The 22,743-nt window shown below is 51.8% G+C and overlaps 1 protein-coding gene across 13 annotated transcripts in view; it reads right to left on the bottom strand.

Annotated features, from left to right (window-relative positions):
• Rph3al (rabphilin 3A like (without C2 domains)) overlaps positions 1-22,743 on the bottom strand; it is a 137,973-nt gene that overhangs the window by 15,542 nt on the left and 99,688 nt on the right. For all 13 annotated transcript variants that reach the window (XM_060387283.1, XM_060387285.1, XM_060387286.1 and 10 more), the window contains one exon: positions 6,325-6,499. In XM_060387283.1, coding sequence (XP_060243266.1) covers positions 6,325-6,499 — 175 coding nt within the window. The remainder of the gene's footprint in view (positions 1-6,324; positions 6,500-22,743) is intronic.

Below are 22,743 nucleotides of genomic sequence, written 5' to 3'. Positions count from 1 at the left end.
CCGTACATTCTTGGACCTACTCTGCTCCAATTCCCGTCCATCCATCTATTTGCGTATTCTGTAATAGCCACTCTCAGTTCCTCACAAGCTTTACGATTGAGACATAATTCACATCCTGTAAAGTTCACGCTCTAGAAGGAGCACAATGCAGTGGTTTTCAGTACAGTCATAACACCGGGCAACCGCAACCGCTACTCAGCCTCAGAGTGTCCCCATACACGGTCCTCACCGGCAGCCCCCCCACCCCCTGTTCTTCCCACCCCCGGGCACGTACAGCCTCTGTCTGTGGATTTGCCTAGCCTAGATATTTCCCATGAAGGAGATCATACAGTATATAGCCTTTGACCCTGGCTTTCTTCATTCAGAAGTCTTCCAGGTCCATCCATGTACACATTCATACATCCATGTACACATGTGTACACACATACACATTCATATTCATTCTTTCATTCTGTCTGTCTGCCTACACACACACACATACTCACACAGGAAATCAGGCAGATCCTCCAATATATAACTACAAAAATGAAAGTATTGAGGGTTTTTTTTGTTTGTTTTGTTTTGTTTTTGTTTTTGTTTATTTTGAGACAGGGTCTCACTATGTAGCCCTGGCTGGTTTGGAACCTGCTATGTAGACTATGCTGGCCTTGAGCTCACAGCGGCTTCCTCCGCCTCCCAAACACTAGAATTAAAAGTGACACCACCCCCAGCAGGACTGAGGTTTTTACCTGCTTTTCTGCTCAGGACTTCTCTTTCATCCTTTGATAAAGTGTTGTGGGTCAAATGCTTGTACCCCCGACCTTAAGGCACGTTGCAGCTCTAGACTGCAGGAATCTGGAAGAGTTAAATGAAGCCCGAGCTGGGGCCCTGATTCAGTGACCTCCTGAGCAGAGCGCTTTCCACCTCGCTGTCCTCACACGCACACCCTGGACCAGGAGGCTACCCACAGCACCGCAGGGGAGAGTCTTGTCAGCACCTTGATCTTTCTCTGCCAGCCAGACCCGGAAGAAATCAATTTCTGTAGCTTAAGCCGCCTGTCTTGGTATCTTGTTGCAGCAGCCCAAGCATACCAATACAATAAGACTTTCATTACCTTCATGCTGGTCCCTATAATTTCCATTTAAAGTTTCCTTCCAGGCATGAAATAATTTTTTTTGTTGTTGCAATTACAAATAGGTTTTCTCACTTCCGCCTCTAATTAGTCAGTACAGATTAAAGCTATTGATTTTTTAAATTGACTTTTCTTTTTAGTTTTTCCAGACAGGATTTCAAAAGCCCTGACTGTCCTGGAACTTGCTCTGTAGATCAGGCTGGCCTTGAACTCAGGGATCTGCTTGTCTTTGCATCCTGAGTGCTAGGATTAAAGGTGTGTGCCAACACCGCCCACCTGAATTGAGTTCGCTTAAGTTTTGTCAGTTTCTAGATGTCCTTATTCATGCTCGTGTGTTTAGGTTAGATTTGGCTGAGTTCTTGGTGAACACATCAACGGTAAAGAGATAGATGCCTTTTGTTCTTTTCTAATATTAAGACATGCTTTTGATTTCTTGCTTTACTGTGTTAATTAAAAACTATTAAGGGGCCAGAGAGGTGGTTCAGTGGTTGAGAGCACTGGCTGCTCTTGTCAAGGACTTGGGTTCAGTTTCCAGCACCTACAAGGCGACTCACAACTGTTGGTAACTCCAGTTCCAGGAGATCCGACATCTGCTCTTACCTCTGTAGGCGCCAGGCACACTCATGGTACACAAATACACATGCAGGCAAGAGAAACAGGTACATAAAATAAACCTAAAACAAAACCACCTAATGATGGCGGGAGCACAGTGAGCGGCAGAACACTTGCCTGGTTCACTCAAGGGCCTGGCTTTTTCCGTGCCCCTGAAAAACAAAATGCAGCGGGCAGCAAGGCCAAGCCAAACAATCAGATAAGACTGGATGACAGAGATTCAGTTAAGAAGATTTCCTTTGGCTACCCCTTTGAGACAGGGGCTCACTCTGTAGCCCAGGCTAGTCTGGAACACACAAGGAGTGCAGATGAAGCCGAGACCAGCCTTGTCCGGTCCTCCCAGCACAGCGGTTCCCAGCTTTGGCCCCTTAATACATACAGTTCCTCATGTTGCGGGGACCCCCACCATAAAATCATTTTCATTGCTACTTCATAACTGTATTTTTGCTACTGTTATGAATCATAATGTAAGCGTCTGTGTTTTCCAATGGTCTTAGGCGACCCTTGTAGAAAGGTCATTTAGCCCCTCAGTGGTCCCAAGCCACAGATTGAGAACCACTGCCTAGCAGCTGCTGGCGCAGAGGCGCCTGTGGCGTAAGGAAAGCATGCAGCACAGTGCCCGGCTTCAACAACTTGGAAAACAGGACATCTGAATTAAAATCAATAAATAATAGACCTAAGAAAACCTCCGCAGATGTGGACATAGGAATGATGAATGCTGTTTCTCCTCCCTGTAGACTGGCCGCAGTTACAGCCCCCAACAGTATCACAGGCAGCAAAGATGTACGGCCTGACAGCCGCAGCGTACGCGACTAGATATGACTAGGTCGTTATATGGCCCAACCGAGACAAGAAAGCTTCAGTTCACAGGGTTCAGGTTTAAAGCTCTTTCAAGGCAAAAATGTAGAAACAACATCAAAGTCCATCAACAGAGAACAGTGAAAACCTGACACAGTGTTTATGGGATTTTATTCGGCCATTAAATGCAGTCTAGGCCCAATGGCCTGGAAGGAGCCTGTGACACTCTCCTAACAGGCCTGGCATGATGGCATACACCTTTGATCCTGTCATTCGACACAGGCAGTCAAATCTCTGTGACCTCAAGGCTAACCTGGTCTAACGAAGCGTTCCAGGCCAACCAGGGCTACATAGAGAGACTGTCTCAAAACAAACAAACATACAAACAAACCCATGAGATTCAAACAGCAACAGATCTACCGGCAACAGCCTGTTTTGTTTATCTGTTGCATAGCAAGTTTAAATGCCTAAATTCAGTGGGTGTTTGGTCAAGGGCTACGGTGTAAGGGCCAATAGAAGAGGTTACTGGTTTTCATTCCTTGCTGAATTATTTAACTTGTATTCTTATAGTATTAAAAATTAATAAAGGAAAACGTGGAGGAGGATGGGAAGGCGTCTATCTGGAAAACATCAATTAACTCCTAGATCCCTGTGGACACATTGAAAAGTTCATAGCTTGGGGCCAGTGAGATGCCTCAGTGTGCTTGCTGCACACGCCTGCTGGCTGCGGTTGAGTCTCTGGAGCCACATAAAGATGGAAGGAGAGAAGCACCTCACCAAGGGACCCAGAGCCTTTGTGGTGTGTGCACACACACACAGCATACATGTAGACATGTGCACAGTCATAAACAAAAGAATTCATTCAGAATCTATACCTATTGCTTACAGGGCACAGAAAGGAAACGAGGGAGGGCTGGCATGTGAGCAGGAGAGGGTGGAAAGCGTGGGTGCTGGAGCCCAAGGCTTGGGGTGGGGGGATGGAACAAGGGTGGGGAAGAGGGTCACAGATAGAGGTTGAGAGATGGTGTTAGCCTCAGCTCCATGCCTGTAGGAGGAGCTGTGGGCAGGAGGCCTGGAGTCCCTGAAGGCCTGGAGCCAGAAAGCCAGCTGCCTTGCGAGGGCATGGTTTTAGCAGCCTCCCAGCATCTCTTGGGTCTACCTAGCAGCCCATGGACCACAGGCACCTGTGATGTCATGGAGCCCCTTGCCACAGCCTCCTCCGCAGTGTCAGAAGCAGGGGCAGGGCTCACTCCCTTGCTCCCATGTCAATGGAGCATCTCTTCCAGGAAATGCCTAGTGCTATGTGCCAAGGCACTGGTCTGCTGATGACAGATGTGGCCCTGACGAAGGACTCTTCAGGGTTGTAGGAATAGTACTCACAATGATGGCTACTCTGACTCCTGAGCTCAGCCCAGTTGTGGTGCTGGGAGAGCTATGGGCACTCGCTTGCCCTTGGCCATGGCCACAGCTGTGAACACAGCCAGCTAGCTGCCAAGACCCTGGGCAACTGATGGTGGGCTAGGGTGAGGGATCTGGAAAGCACCATGGGGATCCAGTCATCAGAGGACTGGACAGATGGAGACTACACTCTCATGGCCACCTGGTATGGGCCATCTGCTCCCTGCTGAGAGTCCAGCAGCCAGAACACAGGAGCCAGAACAGCCGCCTCTGCCAGCAATCAGGATTCCTTGAGGCAGGTGTGACAGAGGCCTGTCCATAGGCTGCCAGGACCTCACCTTGAGGCTACGTGAGCTAATCATGAAGATACAGAGGGGATTGGAAGTCCCTCATCTCAGTCCATAGCCCAAGACGGCTCCCACACACCAGCTGGTCTAGTCTCACACAGGTAAAGTGGTCAGGGCTGTGGCCTGTGAGGACATGGCCAGGGGACTGCTCTCGGGCAGAAAGCAGGGACTGACGTGAGAAGGCATGGAGCTGCCCAGCAACCAGCCACAGCAGCTGACGAGCACACACTACTGGGTTCTCTGAGCTTTCCCAGCCAGCCCTGTAGCATGGTTTCTGCCCTGATGTGACTCTGCTGTCCCTCCTTCCTAGGTCCTCCTCTGCCTCAGCCCTGTCCACCCCAGCAGCACACACACCAGTGGCCTCTCAGTGTGGAAATCGATGCGATCACCAGCAGCTATCTCTCCCTGCCCCGCTGCCCACGAGCCTCATGCATCAGGTCACTCGGGGACCACAGGGCTTCAACAGGCCTGGCATAGCAGCCTGAGGGCTCTGCACCTCACCACCTCAGAGGGTGAGCCAGCTCCTGAAGAGTCTCTAGGCTGCCTGTTGACTGGTTCCAAGTGTGTGGGGGTTCTGACTGCCTCGCCTGTATGAGCAAAAGCCCACCTGTGTCTCCACAGCTGAGGAGGTGCCTCGAGTGCTGCTGTGCCCAGGGTACAGGTGTGTCTGCTGGTGAGCATGTGTGAGCATACATGCCAATCTACATGCATGTGAATATGTGTGAGCATGTGTGCCTGTGAATGTGTATGAATGATGTGTGTGTGTATGTGTGCACTGAATGATGTGTGTATGTATGTGTACACACATGTATGCACTGATTGAGAGCAGGTGGGTAGTGAGGACCCCTACAGTGGGCTCTTGGGTCCCAGCTACTCACACAGGCCTCAGGCCTCTTCACAGCCACTCAGAGCAACAGTCTGAACCTGCTTGTCCATTTGCTTCCGTTTCTGAGGTCACATCTTTATCTTTAGACAATGGGACAAGACTGTACACAGGGAGAGGGACAGGATAGAAGATGGCCACTTCCTCAGGCCCCGGTAGCTATGACATCCTGGTGAGGCAGTGCTCAACCGGACTGCTCCCCTCGGTCCCCCTACATACATGGACTCCACACTCCTGGTCTTCACCTGCATTCAGCCCTGCACCCTCACACACTTTTCTTTAATGTCAGGGGAGCTAGACATGGGTCTGAGTCATGCCAGGGAGAGCTGCAGGCATCAGGATGGAGGGAGGGACAGCTGTGAGGAGGGACAGCTGTGAAAGTGCCAAATGACACAAGGATGAAAATTACCCAAGAAGGATGTGCACCTAACACGGCTGTTTGCAAGGGTGACTCACAGGAGTTCACCTCCTGGGGCCCGCCACTTGGTGACCTTTACTTTTCTGTCACAAACACATGTTGCCCTTTTGATAAGGAAAAACCAGTCCACATGACACGAAGATCGTAGGTTCATCTCCCAAAGCCACTGCCAGCCTGTGATCTTGAGGCCACTTCTGAGACAAGCCACCAGCAGGTGACCCCTCACCCCTCTGGCCCCGTGAAGTGTGGCCACTGCAGGGCAGAAGCCAGACCCAAGAGGGAAGGGCCTGCCCAGCTCTAGTGCTGCACCCTGGGCCTCAGACGATGTGGCTCTAAGATGCTGCTACTGAGCATCCCATGAGAACCTCCCGCTGCTTCTGTGAGACAAGGAACTCTGCAAAGAAAACCGGAAACACCAGGACTGCATAGAGCCCTCTATGGCACCAGCACAGCAGGACTCAACCACCTCTGGATAGTCACCACAGATACCAAGAGTCACCTTGGGGCTCCCTTCCCCAAGAAATAAAGGAGGTCAGGTAAAGAGGTGCCACAGGCCTGCTTGAGAGAGATGACCCCAATACCCCTGCCAGCTCACTTGTGGTTTTCTTGCCCCACTGGGAAAGCCATTCCCAAAAGACCCCCTGGCTGTGTCTCTGCAGACTGAGTGGTTAGGCACTCTGAGGCCAGGGATGCTCTATTTAGGAACAGGTTGGGGATGAGGACTGCTGGAGCCCCACGGAGGGCACCGGGTTCTTACCTCTCCCTCGGGCCCATGTGTAGACGCGGCTGGCTTCAGCACTCTGAGGCCGTGGTTCTGTGGGCTCCACAGGCAGAGGTCGGAAGTGAGGGTCATCAGCCCGGCCAGGAGTCTTGAGGGGCAAGATGTACTTGGGGAGCCCTTTGTAGAACCAGGCCCCTGACCTCTTCCAGACCTGTGAAGGAGAGACGTGTGCTTAGAGGACAGGACGTTGAACGGCCTTCCCTCCCTGGTGGCACTCTCCACACAGGCCTACTGATCCTGCCTGCCAGTGATGGGATGGGACAAGAAAGTGAGATCCAGGAAAGAGTACAGACGAGAATTCCTCTCAGTCTCTTGAGCCAATGGGTTAGGGTGGACACAGAATGGACACATTGCATTAAGTCCTATGGACCATCCATCCATCCATCTACCCACCCACCCATCCATCCACGCATCCACCCATCCACTCACCCATCCATTCATCCATCCACTCACCCATCCACTCACCCACCCACCCATCCATCCATCCATCGATCCATCCATCCATCCATCCATCCATCGTCCTGTTGGTCCATCCATGGTCTGGAGCAACCCATTCTCTTGCTTCCACTTCACAAGCTCCATAGGGCTTGTGTGAACTGCCATGCCCAGCTCATCCCACACCTATTTTAAAATCGACCCCACATTCTCTTGCTTCTCTTTGCACAGTGTGATCACAGCAAGGTAACACCTAAGAGCATGTAAGGAACGCTATGAACATCACTCACCCACCCACCCACCCACCGATACCAGGTCTGTCCTAACACTCACCAGAATCCAAGAGCCTGCCTAGCTACCTCTTGCCCAGCTCAAGTCTCCTTCCTTACCTCTAGCACACAGATGTGCGTGAGCAGGAAATGCTACAGTTCCTGCCCCATTCGCCAGGCTGGGCTGCCGCTGCCAGCCGCCTCACCTCTATCTATGGGGTCTGAGGGTGGGGCTGAACAAGATGGAGTCAGGCAGTCTCAGGCAGCTGCTAATAGCTCTTATCCAGTGCCTGCCAGTCTTGAAGCTTCCCATGATCCTATGCACAGGCCCAGGCTTCTCAGGGAGAATGTCCCTGGCACCTCATTACTCCCATCCAGTTCCTACACAGTACCCCTCTGGCTCACATCAGTGTCCTTCAGCAGGGAGGCCCAGTGTGCCAGTGTCTCAGCTTGGTGTGGCTGCCCCCCATGTCTTCTCCTGCTTCCTTGCCTCCCACGGGACCCCTCTATCCCACACAGCCATCAGGGTCTCTCAGAACTGGTAGGTGGGGAGGGGGAAAGAGATGGATTCCATCTCTTCCCCTTGGAGTAGATCTGATTGTGGGAAGGAGCAAAGAGGTCACCCCAGCGCTGGCTGGGAAGGGTACCCAAAAAAGCTGGGTGGATCCCTAGAAGTTGAGGGTATCCGCTCTTGTCCAGAATAGGAATGGCAGCCACGAAACCCTCTAGGAATCCCTCTGAGCCCTGTCATCTCCAGGACGGACACCCTGGCCCCCTTTCTTGCTCTCCGTGGGAGGAATCCACGGCAGGAGGATTCAAACGAATCAAGTTGCTGCTTGATCAAGGCAGCATCAACCGCAGCTTCCGTGTGCACTGGCCACGTAGCTTTGGTGAGTATAAGCCTCTGAGCTTTGCTCCTTCCATTGGTGCAGCAAGTTAATTCCTCCCAGGCTGGGAGTGGCCAGCACTATGCCCAGCAGGTGCCTTCCTCCTAGAGCTCCGGGAAGGGTTGCACAGGGCTTACAGGACAGCCAGGCTAGGCCATATCACGGTATCTGGAAGCTTTCCCTTGAGGGCTTCTGCACAGACGAGGAAAAAACTGGAATCTCCAAGAGCCTCAGATTAGAATTCAGAGCAGCAACTGAGATAAGCCCCAAAGCCTTGATGCCTACTTCAGAGTCAGCCAATCGCTGCATGATCTCCTTTTTATGAAGGGAATGTGCTCTGGGTATTCAGTAAGGAGCGCGGGGGTGAGGGAGGGCTGGGGTCACCTTCCCAGAGAAAAGCCAGGCTTGGTGGATTCCATGCAGACACAGTCAGTCCTAAGGACATCACCCAGATGTGTGATGAGGACACACAGATCTCCTGGACCCTCATTTCCCCACCACCAGGCAGATCTGGGATGGTGCTGTCTCATGGCGTGGCCAGGAGGATCAGACCCACGAGTGGACTTAAAACCTCAAATCCTTGCTCTAGGTTCGGGGCAGCCGCCCCATAGATGCCATGGTTGCCATCAACATTGTCACCCTCCGTGACAAGCATGGACAGCATTATCCTCTATGGGCCAGATTTTTATTTAAAATGAAGAACCTAATCCCAGCACTGGCTGACTGTGAAGACAGTGTGTGGCTTCCGGCTCCCTAAATGTCCATGGTGCCATGTTTAAACTGTGGCCTATTATAATGAAAGCTGGGAGAGGGCAGGGAAAGGGAGAGGCAGAGCTTGAGGGAGCAACTAACCCAGATCATGTACATTTGCGAGGATAACCAAGATGTCGTGGTGGGATGCCTCTGAGCCCTCAACGTGCACGCTCCCTGCTTAGAATCCGCCACCGCTCTCCACACAGTTAGGAGCACTGGCTTCTCTTCCAGAGGACCCGGGTCAGGCACAGCACCCACGCGGTAACTCCAGTTCCAGGGCGTGTGGTGCTCCCTTCTGAACTTCGCGGGGTCCTGTCTGTACGTGCTATGCATACACACATACTGGCAAGCATTCATGCACATCAAATTCAAACAAATAAATCTTTGTAGAAGGAGGGAGGGGCTGGGTGGGATGGCCTGAGGACCTGTCCCGCAGAGGAAGGAGAGAACAGACTCATACAGGCTGTCCTCGTTCCTCTATATCCACACTAAATAAAAATGTAAAAACAAGTCTGGCCGCATGACACAGCATGGAGGCCCACCCCAGACATGGGCACGGTGCTCCAGGAATTTCCAGTGCCTGGGAAGGAACCAAAGAAACCTCTATCCTTCATCAATTATCTCAGGCATTTTGTTATCATAACAGACAACAGACTAAGATAATAGCAGACACACTGGTCTAAAATCTACAAAGCGTAAGAGTGAGAAGTCTCCTTCCCACTTCCCAGAACATACGGTGCCAACAGTTCCTTGAGGAAGCTTTGGGGTTGATGCCCCGTTTTCCAGATGGAAAAATCGAGACCTCAACAAGTTCGGCTACTTGCCCAAAGTCAGCACAGACAGGGCTCACGCATCCAGGCTGGCCCTTTCCCCACCATGCGTCATGACAACTGCTCTATGTTAAGAAATGGTTTCCGCCAACATGCAGCGTTCCCCCCACCCCCTGCCCCGCACTCCCGAATCAAGTCAGCCGTGTTCAGGTTCAGCCTAATGAATCCAGCCCCTGCGGAAGACACTGGAACTGTCCCACTCTTTTACTCTTGGGAGCAGGCTAGGTCTCTTTACAACACACTCCTCACAGAGTTGTTGGCTACGGCTGCGCACACACATTGAGATGAGATGGCACAGAAACATACAGGGCCAGGACCTCAGGTCAGGCCCCTGAATCAGTTTCCGTGGGAGAGGCATGGCCGGGTCCCGAAGTCACCCAATGGAGGTGCTGCAGGGTGGACGACACAGTCGCCCTCCTGTTCCTCTCTGTCTTTCAGGCCTGGCAGCCGCCCTTTACTTTCTCTCCCCGAGTTTGCTCGGTTCAGCCACCGCGTGTCAGTGGTAGCGTCTAGAAGCTAGCTTTCGGCCCTGGCTCACTTCACGTAGCGCAGTTGTCAGGGTTCACACATGCTGCAGCGCCTGCCCGAGGCTGGAGATGGTCCTACTGGGTGTGTTCCATGGCATTCCGTACAGCAAATGCTTATCTGTCCATAGACACTTGGGTCACCCGCACCCCTTAATTTGCAACAGTCTCCCTCACCAGGCTCTCTCATCCGGGAAGGAGAGCCATGGCTGTCTGCTCACCACTGTTCCTTCAAGCTCCTGACACACATCTACACATCTCCATACTGAGTAGATAGACGCTCAGCAAACAATGGTTAAACGATGGAATTGATGACTGTGAGTACTCTTCCGGAACATAGCCCAACTCACAGGGCCGGGCAGTCCCCTTCCTGAGGAAGGGTTCTGGCATGGCAGGAAAGTGCTTTGTCACTGTACCATGTCCCCAGTCTAGGAACTGGCCTGGTGGTTTCTTTTTCTTTCTTTCTCTTTCTTTCTCTTTCTTTCCCTTCCTTCCTTCCTTCCTTCCTTCCTTCCTTCCTTCCTTCCTTCCTTCCTTCCTTCCTTCCTTCCTTCCTTTCTTCCTTCCTTCCTCTCTTTCCTCTCTCTCTCTCTCTTTCCTTCCTTTTTTTTTTTTTTTTTTTGGTTTTTCGAGACAGGGCTTCTTGGTGTAGCCTTGGCTTCTTATTGTTGACCAAATGGACTTACTGTTTTGGATTCAAAGAGGGGTTAGAGGAAACACCTAACAATGTTAGTGGAGAGCAAGCCCCAGGCACCTCCCTGAAGGTGCCCTTCCTGCTGCCCCCAGGCGTGGCACAGCTGCAGAACCCATACTTCAGCCCTGCCATCTACGGCAACTACCTGTCCCCACCCCTCCTCCTTGTCAAATTACTCTCAGCCCATCGCTTCATGAAGACGGCGAAGGACACAGGATCTAAAGTACCAGGCTGAGCAGTGCACAGCTGTCAGGAGTCTACCTTTTTTTTTGGGGGGGGGTATTCAATCGCCTAAACTTTTACCAAACCTTATCAACTTTACCTCAGCATTTACACTCCACGTACACAACCCTCCAGCCAGCCAGGCTCGTGTCTCCCCAGGGCTCAGGTTTGAGGCTAGCCAATGGAATGTCATTTCTGAAGGATTCTGGGCCGATTCCCAACCATGTTGTCACTGTCACCCAGGTGGATGGTCCCATAGCATACCCTGCCACACAGAATGGCTGGGGAGAGGCACTTCCTGAGGCCCCTCCCCCGGAGCACGGGTGTGTCGCTCAGCACAGAAGTGTGCCTGTGCACATGTTTTGAAAATCACCTTCTACGTGGCTGAGCAGGCCTGGTGAGGCAAGCGGTGGAGATGCCGCTGGGCCAAGCTCTGATCGGCAATCCCATCCATGCCTGTCCATACACAGCCTGGCCTTCTCCGGCCTCACTGTCCTCCCCCCTCTACAACCTGCACAACAATGGCTTCCAATCGTATGACGTCTGCCCAGCACATCCAGGCCCATCATTGCCCAGGCCCCTCCCCAAGGGAGGGGACAAGCCCTCCTCGGAGTCTCACCCCCACGCCGCGCTAGGCCCACAGACGGGAGAGCACTCTGCGCTGGAGAAGCTAAGTGTTGATGTGCGGCTCCACTCTGCTCCCCATGTGTGGTTTGCTGTGATAAGACCAGCAGAGCAGCCAGCCTTGAAAGTGCCATTTAATGAGAAAAGACCCACACGGCTGCCATGGTGCTCGGGCACGTCTGGCCGCACGTCTGGCCGCATTTAACGCTCCCCGGCAGCACTGCTCTGTGCTGGGTTTCGAGGGTTTCATTACCATTTCAGCTCACAGGGGCCAACCTGCCCGCAGATACTGATGGATATTAGCCAAGCTGTTCCCGGGGAGTTTTAATTACCACAATAACAACCGCTAATCACTGGAGGTTCCTAAATGGCTGTGGCAGGAGCAGGTGGTAATTGCCCAGGCTCTGGCAGAAGGAAGGGGACAGTGGACAAGGATGGAGAAAGGGAGGCTGAAGACCCCAGTCTGCCCACTGCCCAGCCCTTTGCCGGTCTGACCTCGGTTATGACTCCAGTGTTCCTGGTGTATCTCACTGTCTGTTCGAATCTTCACTGACTTCACTGGCTTGCCCATTCTCTCTGCCCCTCACCGCACAGAGGGGAAGGGCTGTTTCCACATGCTCTTCCTGGCAGTCCCTGCAGCCGGGTCTCCCATAGGGCATCCATATCCCCCTGGGAATTCTTCCATGCCAGAACTTGCAGAGTCACGGCCCTTTTGCCATGCTTCCAAGGTCATCGAGTACCACTGGGACAAGCCATCATTGGGCTGGAGTTCCTGCTTGTCTACTGTTTGCCTGCCTGTTCCCCCTGCCAAGTGTCTGTGTCTGTCTGTCTGCCTGTCTCTCTTGAGAGAGGATTTCACTGTGTGGCTTTGGCTGGCCAGGAACTTGCTATGGAGACTAGGCTGGCCTCAAACTCAAGAGATATAAGCCTGCCTCTCCTCCTGAGTGTGGGGTGGGGATTAAAGGTGTGCACCTTCATGCGTAGCTCTGTTCTTTTGACTAGGGGCAGGGCTGTGTCGGAGCCATCCCTAACCCTAGTGAGGAATCAACTATTTGAGTGGCCAACAGAACAAACAGATAAAGCACAACAAACAAAGCATAGACTCTTGTCCTCAAGGAGAATGTTCTGCTGCTCTACAAGCTGTAGGCTGACCCAGCCCCGAAAGCAACAGGAACTGGCCTGTGACAATATGGTCCTTTTTACACTGTGGTCATGTAAGGTCTACCTGCTATGGTAGAGAAGAGACAGCCTTCCCTAATGCATCTTGAGCATACACATGCATGCATACATATATGTATGTACATACATACATACATACATGCACAGAGAGAGACACCACAGAGACAGACAGTGAGAGAGTGAGTGAGTTCTGGTTCCCCAGGAGTTACCAGACAACATGGCCACCAGAAGCCCACAGCCCTGCCTCCTGCCACGCCCCATGCCTTGCAGCTAAACCCAGCTGTTTTCTCTCCTTTGAACATACTAAGCTCTCTCTCTCTCTCTCTTTTTTTGCCTGCAAATCTTTGTAGATGTTTCTCTTCCCTTCTGCAGATGAGCTCTTATTTCACTAGTGGGAAATCACGTTTATCTAGAACTTTTCAGAGACAGAAAGCCTTCCCTCTCTCCAGTCAGGTCACAGAACTTGTTATACTAGGACCACCTCTGTACCTGCCTGTCTCTGAGGCAGCAGGAACCACCCAGAGCCCCCTTCAGGACGAGAAGAGGTCTATCGCACCAATCTACATTTCCACTGCTCTATCTCCTCCACCCCAGTGCTGGACAAGAACCCCATGAAAAGGCCCAAAGTCTGCTGGAAATACTCCAACTAGCCAAACCATGGTGGCCCGTGTCTTCCCTCGGCTCCTGTGGCCTATGCAACATGGTGGTCCCATCTTTCACAATCTGTGAGTAATAAACCCATCTTTGCACGGTATCACTCAGCTACCTCTGTAAATTAGGACCTGGGTACAAATCATTGAGCTTGGAAGAATTAATGACAGTTAAATAATAAAATCTCAACCTGCCAGTAAAGGTAAGATCTGGAAAAGCAGGGGGGTGTGAGCACTGGGGAGGAGGGATAGAAGCCTCCACAGCTCTGGGGCTGGGGTGCAATGCTATGGAAATGGGGGCAGCGATATCACACAGAGTTACAGATGTAATTACAGGGCTATCAGATATTAAAATGATCATAAATTAGGAGGGGAGAGAGGAAGCAGAGCAGACAAGGCCGGCAGCTCCTCACCTCCAACAGCATGAGTCAATAGCGGGCATCTTGTGTTGATGAGTCACAAGGAGCATGATGAGGCCCAGCGCGCGAACGCCGTGGGCTGAGGGAGGCCTGGCCTGCGGCTGCCTCTGCTGGCTGACACTTGGCCAAACAATTTGATTCTTTTTTCTTCTAAACCACATGCATTCCTCTGATTAAAGTGAAAACAGAGCCGGTCTGTAATTGAATGTTGGCGCTATTTAATCCCTGGGTTGCATGGCGGGTCCGCATGTGCGGAGCTGGAGTGTCTGGCTGGAATACCGAATCTCGATGTGGCTTCAGGGAGAGAAGCGAAGAGCACAGGAGAGGGGAGGAATGCAGAAACTGAAATGTTTCTGTAAGTGGAGCAAGACAGGAGAAGACATGCCCCCCCCCCCGGCTCATTGCTCCCATCCAGCTGCCAGAGCCGGGATTTTGATGGTGGGAAGCACAGAGATGAAGGTGAGCAAAGCTGAGGCAGGGGGCAGGAAGGAACAAGGCCCAGGCACCCCACGGCTGGTGAAGCCATGCTCTTCTGGGAGGCCGCTGGACAGTATCCCGTGGCTACGTTTCTGTGGGGACAAGCTGGCTACGAAAAGCCATGGGGAGAGGCTGGAGAGACGGCTCAGAAGTTAGGAGCAAGTGCTGCTCTTGCAGGGGACCCAAGTTTGATTCTCAGGTGGTTCACAACTGCCTGTAACTCCAGTTCCAGGGGATCCGACACGCTCTGGCTCCCTTGGGCTCCTGCACACACATGGCTTACATAAACTCACACAGGCACACACAACAGACACACAAATAAAAATAAATGAATCTTTAAAAAGCAAAGCCATGGTGAACCTGGCCCCTTCCCCCAACTCAGTGGCCCAGAAGTTGTACTGGCAAAGTAGTATTCTCTCCCACAATCCCTAGCACTTTCCCTTTTTTTTTTTTTTTTTCAGTTGGGTGGGCCTTGCAGACTGGTTTCTGCAAAGAACATGGCAAGAAAATGAAGGGACACTGTGCCATCAACAAAATGTTGTGCCAGAACGTGCCATGACCATTCACAAGTGAACCCAAGGATCAGGCCTCTGGAAGCAACCCAGGCCCAGAGAGATTTGCCACAAAAATGGAAGCTCCACACGCTGACAGACCAAGGCATGGCCCATGCTGTTCCTGTGTGCATCTCTCCAAGAAACTCACTGAGTCCAGGACACGCTGAGCACGCTCTACAGGGCACCCACGTCCTTGCAAGCACGTGTAAACATCCTCGGGCATCAGTGTGGATGAGACCTAACTGCTGAGTATCAAAACAACAGCAACAAACAAACAAAAAAGAGAAAAGAAACAATAAAGGTGCCATGACAGACCAGAGTGTCAGGCCGGGCATGCTCTCATTTGGATTTGTCATCTTAAAGACACGTGTACTCAGGGCTTAGTCCCCCGTCCATGGTGCCATTGGGAGGTGGGAGATCTTTAAGAGTGGGGCCTTGTGGGTCTGCAGCCCCTTCCTGTCCCAGCCACGATGTGAGCAGTTTTGTGAGAAATGCTCTGTTGCTCAAACCAGGTCAAGTCCACTCAGCTCCACAGTTCCAACAGCTGTCCCATAAGCCTTTAGGCTTGCTCCAGCCTGATGTAGGTGCTGGGAACTGAACTCAGGTCCTCCATAAAAGTACCCAAGTGCTTTTAAGCACTGAACTATTTTTCCAGCCCCTCAGGTTTTTCTTTTTCTTTTTTTTAATTAAACTAAAGCCACACCTTTTATTATTTATCTTGTATGTTTGGGAATGAGCCACAGCACTCTGGAGCTCAGAGGACAGCGGGCAGGAGTCAGTCCTTCCTCCTATGCTCTGGGTTCCAGGGGTTGAACTCAGGCCATCAGATTTAGCGGCAAGCACCTTTACTGGCCTAGCCGTCTTGCCAGATCTTGCTTGGGGCTTTTCCTGCTCTGAGCAAGAGTGTAAAGCAGGTCACATGGCCTGGCGGCCACATTTGTAACCAAGAAACCAGAGTGTGGAAGAGGCTGGCATCTGCCCTTCTTAGGGTCAAGATGGAGCCCTCTCTATTTGCTCATTCAGCAGGGCTGCGATTCTGATCATAGCAGGAGCTGTGGACCAACCAGCAAGAGAAAAACACTGCTCAAAGGTGTGGTAGCTCAGCTGACCCAGAGGGATTAAAATAAAAGGTTTAAGAGCCAGAGGCAGGCGAGGGACTGTGGTAATAGAAAATTCAGCGCCCAAGGGGGTAAAGGCCAGATTGAGTTTAAACTGCTGACAGAAACAGAGCTACAAAATATAATAATATAAAAGAAATTATGTTTAAACAGTAGCTGTAAAAGAATTGGGTAATAATAGGATCCAAAGCTCTAGCAGTGAAAACCAAAAGGCTACAAATAAAAGCCCATTTTTCATGACGATGAAGGAGTTTTTTTCCTATTATAATGTAAGTGATGAAACAGGATTACTTTGAATATTCAAAAAGTTATACATATATAATTTAAGTCAATCAGTAAGTCAATCAATCTTTTTATCTATGACAATCAACAAAATTAAAACTAGGCATGTTTGTCATTTTAGCATACTTAATTTTCTTAGCTTTTTTTCTTTAAGACAAGGTCTCACTGGGCATAAAGGTGCATGCCTTTAATCTCAGCACTGGGGAAGCAGAGGCAGGCTGATCTCATGAGTTCGGGACCAGCCTGGTCTACATAGTAAGTTCTAGAACAGCCAGAACTACACAGTGAGTGAGACCCTGTCTAAAAAAAAAAAAAAAAAAAATTCTCACACACACAAAAAGACAAGGTGTCAGATATAGCCCTGGCTGATCTCCCTAATGCTGGGATTAAGGGCGTGTGCCCACAATTTTCTTATCCTTTCTGTACCTGTCTCTTTCTCTCCTACCTCCAGCACACGTACAGAGGTCAGACGACAATTTGAGGAGTCAGTTCTCTCCCTATACCACGTGGGTGTCAGGACTCGAATTTGAATGGTGAGATTTGGCAGTGAGTGCCTGCCCCTGCTGCGCCATCTTTCCGGCCCTGGCCACCCTCTTTCTGGAGACAGTCCCTCCCTGGCTGGCCAGTGAGCCCCTGGGGGCCGCCTGTCTCTCTGTCTCTCCTTACAGGCCATCGCGCCTGTTGTTTCACACGGGTCCTCATGCTTGCCAGGAGGCAGTCACCCGCCCTCCTCCTCTAAGCTGCTCTGTGCTGCAGCCTTTTTGTTGGTTTGTTGGCAGAGTGGAGTTAGCCACTGTGCCTTGCCGCTCGCCTCCTCGCCTCTAGAGGGGGAGCAGTGGGTATTCTTCAGATGGCCTTTATCAGCCACCTCTTGTGGGTTCAGACTGAGCTCGGGGGACAAACACCAGTGTTTTTGGGGACAGGCTGCCCTCCCACCCCACAGTGAGCCTTCCTCGCTGCACAGGGCCCTCCGTGTTAGGCACCCGCTGGAGTCTATCCGAGGTGGGGTGTGGGAGAACCAGGGCCACAGGCAGAGCTACCTCTCCCTAGCTGCTTCCCTCCCTACCCAGACAGCTCTCAGCTCTCATCCGCCTGAGGTGTTAAGGAGAGGCTGAGACCCCTCCCGGGGCAATTAGCACATTTGCATTTTGAAGAATAACACTTTTTTTTTTTCTTTTCTTCGGTGGTGCTGGGGATGAAGTCCTGTGTCTGAGGCCTGTCAGGCAAGGGCTGGACCACTGAGCCATCCCTTCCATTCAGCAATACCATCAGTGTCAGGATAATAGTTTAAAATGCACTGTGTTTGCATGTGTGTGCATGTATGTGTGTTGGCTAGTCAGGAAGAATATGCTTCTGCCTACCCTGAACCCCAGGGGAGCCTGCAGCCATCTGGAATGCAGGCTCTCCTGCCCCTGGGTCTCCCGGGTAGGTGGCTCTCCCCACTGGGGGCTCCCTACACTCCATGCCTGCCATGCAGAGCCCTGACCTCACCAGGACACTGGAAACTAAGGCAGAGAGCACCCTCAAGATGCCCTGTCCTCTGAGCCCTGAGGGCAGGAAGCTGAGCTCAGCACAGTGGAGCCCTGAATTCCCAGGGGCCGAGCAAGCCTCCTCTTCAACTCAAGTGGGCTTTGAGCAACCAGGCCAGCTTGGGAAACTGGAGAGAGAGAGAGAGAGAGAGAGAGAGAGAGAGAGAGAGAGAGAGAGAGAGAAATACTGTGAAGTTTTTTTTTTTTTGGTAATTCAAACAGCATGGCTGGATTATTTCAGAACTAGAGGGAATGCTCTGACTTCCATGAAGCAGCTCTGTAACAATTACCCCACCATAATAAACAAGGGAAGCTTGCCAGTGTCACAGCCAGTGGAACCAGAGGGTTCTGATGGACAGGCTATGCTCCTGCATCAGGGGTAGGCTTGCTGGCCCTGATCTAGCCCCAACTCCTTTCTGCAGCCTTGAAGCCCACCCTCAGGATTATCCCTCCAACCCTGTATGTCCCATGCTATCTGGGGTGTGGAAAGGTCCTCATAAGCACCCTGCAACACACACACAAGGACCCTCTGGTCCGGAGCGCTGCCCCCACCCTCCAACCTGGCTGTTCTGCTAGCTCAGCAAATCCACAGGGAGAAAAGGCTCTCTGCGCCTTCTATACCACTGGATTGTCAGCACTTTGCAAACACGTCCCCTTCCCCTGAATTCATAAGCAGCACGAAATCCCTCTGAGACCCCACAGTGGCCTCCCCTCCCATTTCTGCCACAGCTCTCGGGGGAGCATGCTCAGGTGGTGTTTGGCGGGGAAGCGGAGCTCTGGCCTCAGATGGAGTGGGCTGCACACAGGAAATGAATAGAGGCTGTGAGCAGAAAATTGCACAGGCCAATTATAGCAAGCCAGGTCTTCTCGGAGGAGCGTCTCAATTTTGATTCAATTCCCAGAACAACAAATATGCCAGTGTTTAAACACAGCCCCAGCCACAGTGATACCACCGGCCCCTGAATGGCAGAGCTCTCAGGTGGGGGCTGCGGGGGTCTTCAGTGCAGGACGTATTCTCAGTGGCGTGTTTTGCGACTGCTTCATTTTCAATCTGCTTTGTTTCTCTTGGGAAAACCTTTCATTCTTAGGCCCCGGGGCCCCTCTACCTTTCTGACTCATTGTTCCCTCATTCTGTTTGGTTATTTCTTCTTCTTCTAAAAATCCCGTTTTCTGGGAGGTCTCAGAGCTATTTCTCTGAATCACTAATTCAAGCTTCTCATTTTGTTGGGTTTGGGGGATTTTATGTTATCCTTAGGTGTGCACCGGTGACATCAAACATGCGTGCAAAGCTTATTCCACATACAGCATCTTCCATGGATCATCTTCAAATAAGCGCTTAGAAGCTCATCAGAAGACCAAGTATCACTGGATGGAAGCAGCCCCTGGACGGGAAAGCATCCCTGGGCGTCCCAGGACCACACAGTTCTCTGGTTCTGGTGGTGCCACCACAGACTGTCACCAAAGGGCCAGACCCTCCACTTAGCTGTAAAATGGGGACAGTAATGCCTCCTCTGAGCCTTGTGTCAACTCTGCAGGAAGGTTCCAGCAAAGGCTGTCCTGTCTGCTTCCCCGTGCCAGCAGGATTCTCTGGCAGCCCTGTGGCATGTATATCTTAAGCTGTTTCTTTAGGAAAGGAAATGGCATGCCACCCTAGGGCTGGGCACCGCCTAGGCGCTCAGTAAACACTCCCTAAAGCAGGGGTCTATCCTTGGTTCCTTAGTCCCCGTCTGTGAGACGGCTAGCCAGGGGGAGAGGCACAAATGTGCCAGCCAGTGTCGTTTGGCATCAGAAAAACAAGCTAGAAGCTTGGATCAAATTTTATTCAAATTAGTGCGAGAGAGAGACCAAATCCAGACACTCCCTAGAGGGACATGTAGGACAGAGCCAAAGCATGAGCACACAGGCCTGACAGGCAGGGTGGGAGGGGCCAGATGGAAAGCAGCATCAGGATGGAGCCACAGCAGCTGGCATTTGGGGACACAGGTACCCTGGACCTGGCTGTAGTCCACATAGATACTGCCAACTCCTAAGCACATTCCTAAGGGTGGCTAGTAACTTGAAGCATCCAGTAAATGACACGACTAAACTCTGACTCGTGGGCTGGCGACCCACCTCCAGACAGGTTCATGCCGACTTCCTGAGACTTTGGGGACCATGTACCTGTACTTGCCTCAGGGAGCCTAGCACCACATGGTAGGGAGCTGTAGTTCTATGGACATAATGGACATTAGAGGGTTTCTGCTTTGTTGTTCTGATGGCCACCAGCCTCCCCATCACAGCTGCCTCTATGCTGGAATCCAGCCTTCTGCAAAGGACCCAATAGAGTTCGCCTTCACTGTCACCTTGCCTGGATTTGGAGTCACCTAGGAGACACAGATCCGGATGTGTCCATGTTGGGGAGACCAGCCCTGACTGTAGATGGTTCCACCCCACAGTCCAGGGATGAAAGTGATACAAATACTGGGCACCACCAGTTTCTTCTCTCTGCTTCCTGACACCATGTGACCCACCTCCTCACAGTCTAGCGCCATGCCTTCCCCGCCACGACAGACTGCGCACCTGAAAACTGTGAGACAAAATAAACCTGTTCCCTCTTGTAAGTTGCCATTGCAGGTCATTCAGTCACAGCTATAGTTGTATTCAGTTATAGTTGTATAGCTCTATACTTAGCCTCCCCAGTGCTTGGGGAGGCAGAGGCAGGCAGAGCTCCGTGAGTTCGAGGCCAGCCTGGTCTACAAAGGGAGTCCAGGACAGACAAGGCTACACAGAGAAACCCTGTCTCAAAAACAAAAACAAAACAAAGCAAAAAGAACAAAACAAAACAAAATACATCTGTAACCATTTTTAGGCTTACAGCTCAGCATCATTAAATGCACACACACTGCTGTGTGTCTGCCCTCCACCCACACAACTCCTTCTCACCCCCCCAAACGGAAGCTTTGCACCCATGGCACACCGGCAACCACCACTGCCATTTCTGCCTCCCTGGAATTGCCAGCTCTGGCTCCCCTTCTTAGGTAGCGGCCCACAGTGTCTGTCCTGGTGTGACTGGGTTTCTGTCACCCGGCATCATAACCTCAAGGTTCATCCATGCTGTAGGCTGTGCCACAATTTCATTCCTTTTGGAGGCCACATAAAACAAGTGATGTGATCCATTTCACTTAGCCACTTGGCTGGTGGGCACTTGGCTGGTGTCCACCTTCAGACACCGTGAACCCTGCTGCCGTGTGTGTGTGTGTGTGTGTGTGTGTGTGTGTTAGCTCTGGAGGCCTAGCTTTTAACTCTTTAGGTGAAATACCGAGATATATCAGCACCTAGATAACTGGATATCAACATCCACCCTCTAGAAATGCTAGATGATGGGGTAATTCTCCATAAACATCTTGAGAGTCTACCACACTCTCCTCTCCAGCACCCACTGTTTTGTACTTTGCCAGCAGTGCCCAGTGGTCTAGTCCAGGTTCCCCACATTCTTGCCAACACTGGGGATTTCTAACGGGCATGACATAGTGCCATCCTCTTTATCGATGCAACCTCCTTCCTGCTTTGTCCTGGCCCCTCCACCTTCTTTTATCTTTCTATTCCGGTACCCACGAGATTATGTCATTTGTGCCAGCTGGTTTTTATGTCAACTTGACACAAGCTGGAGTCATCAGAGGGAAGGGAATCTCAACGGAGAAAATGCCTCCATCAGATTGGACCATAGGCAAGCCTGTAGGGCACTCTCTCAGTGACTGATGGGGGAGGGCCCAGCCCACTGTGGGTGGTGCCATCCCCCTGAGATCTGTAAGAGAGCAGGCTGAGCAAGCCATGGGGAGCAAGCCGGGAAGCAGTGCTCCCTCGTGGTCTCTGCATCAACTCCTGCCTCCAGGGTCCTGGCCTGTCTCAGTTCCTGTTTTGACTTTCTTTGTACGGTGATGTGGAAGGATTAGCCAAATAAGCCATTCTTCCCCAACTCGCTTTGCTCATGGTGTTTCAGCACAGCAATAGCAACCCTGACTAAGACAGCCTTCCTGTTTCCTGGCTTGCTCATGCTTGCTCATGCAGCTTCTCACCTGCGCTGTCCCGCTAGAATGAGAGTACAGGAAAGGGACGTGCGGATGCTTTGCTGGTTACCGTTTTCTAAGGGCCAGAAATATCGCCAGGCACACAATAAACCACCAGGGTGTCACGTGACTAAATGAGTGATTGGCTAGAAGTCTTGTCGGAATGCATTTTGGAAGAAGGCATGTCTAGCTTCAACTCCTGCCTCCATTACTCACTCATTGGGGGTCTTTGGGCAAGTGACCTCCTTTCTCTGAGCCTCAGTTATCCCATCTGTCATGGGGGACCCAAGATCCTCTAAGTCCCTTGCTGGGCTCCTGTGAGAGGCAAATATTCGCTCCTTAGATGTGACCAACACCCATTGCTGATATTGGTCTTTCTGGTGTGTGTGTGTGTGTGTTTGCTTGTGCGCTTTGTGAATGTGTGTGTACAGTCAGCTCAGAGGGCTGTAATGAAGCCCTTTCCTTTTGGGGTCTGTTGGCATCTCAGGGTAAAACTTCCTGCGCAGGGGCTCAGACTGACACTTCAGCCAAGTGACAGGAGGGTGGGAGTGGTTCAGCCTGGCTTCGAGGATGCTCCTGGTGGGGGCGTCCAGATGGGCAAACTGCTCTGGGACCTGGTGGGTGTTGGGAGCCTCCTCCTGCTGCCTCTGGTGCCTATGTGGGAGGCCGGGAGATAGCAGTGACAGCAGTGTGGGAGGTGACCACAACACACCGAGGAAGTGTGGCCATCCAGGTCCCCCAGGAATGTCCCTACAGCAGCCGAGAGCGAGCCAGGCCCAGATGGTAGGGTACTCAGGCAGCCACCTGTCCCGGCACCAGCCACCCACTCCTCACTGCGCTCTCAGGCCTGTGAAAGGGGCCCTCAGGCAAAGCTGTTTGCAGCAAAAATCCAAACTGCAAGCA

This window comes from Meriones unguiculatus, chromosome 7, assembly GCF_030254825.1.
Source record: "Meriones unguiculatus strain TT.TT164.6M chromosome 7, Bangor_MerUng_6.1, whole genome shotgun sequence".
Taxonomy (NCBI): domain Eukaryota; kingdom Metazoa; phylum Chordata; class Mammalia; order Rodentia; family Muridae; genus Meriones; species Meriones unguiculatus.
Note: the sequence above shows the minus strand (reverse complement) of the source record. Positions and strands in the feature narration are given on the sequence as shown.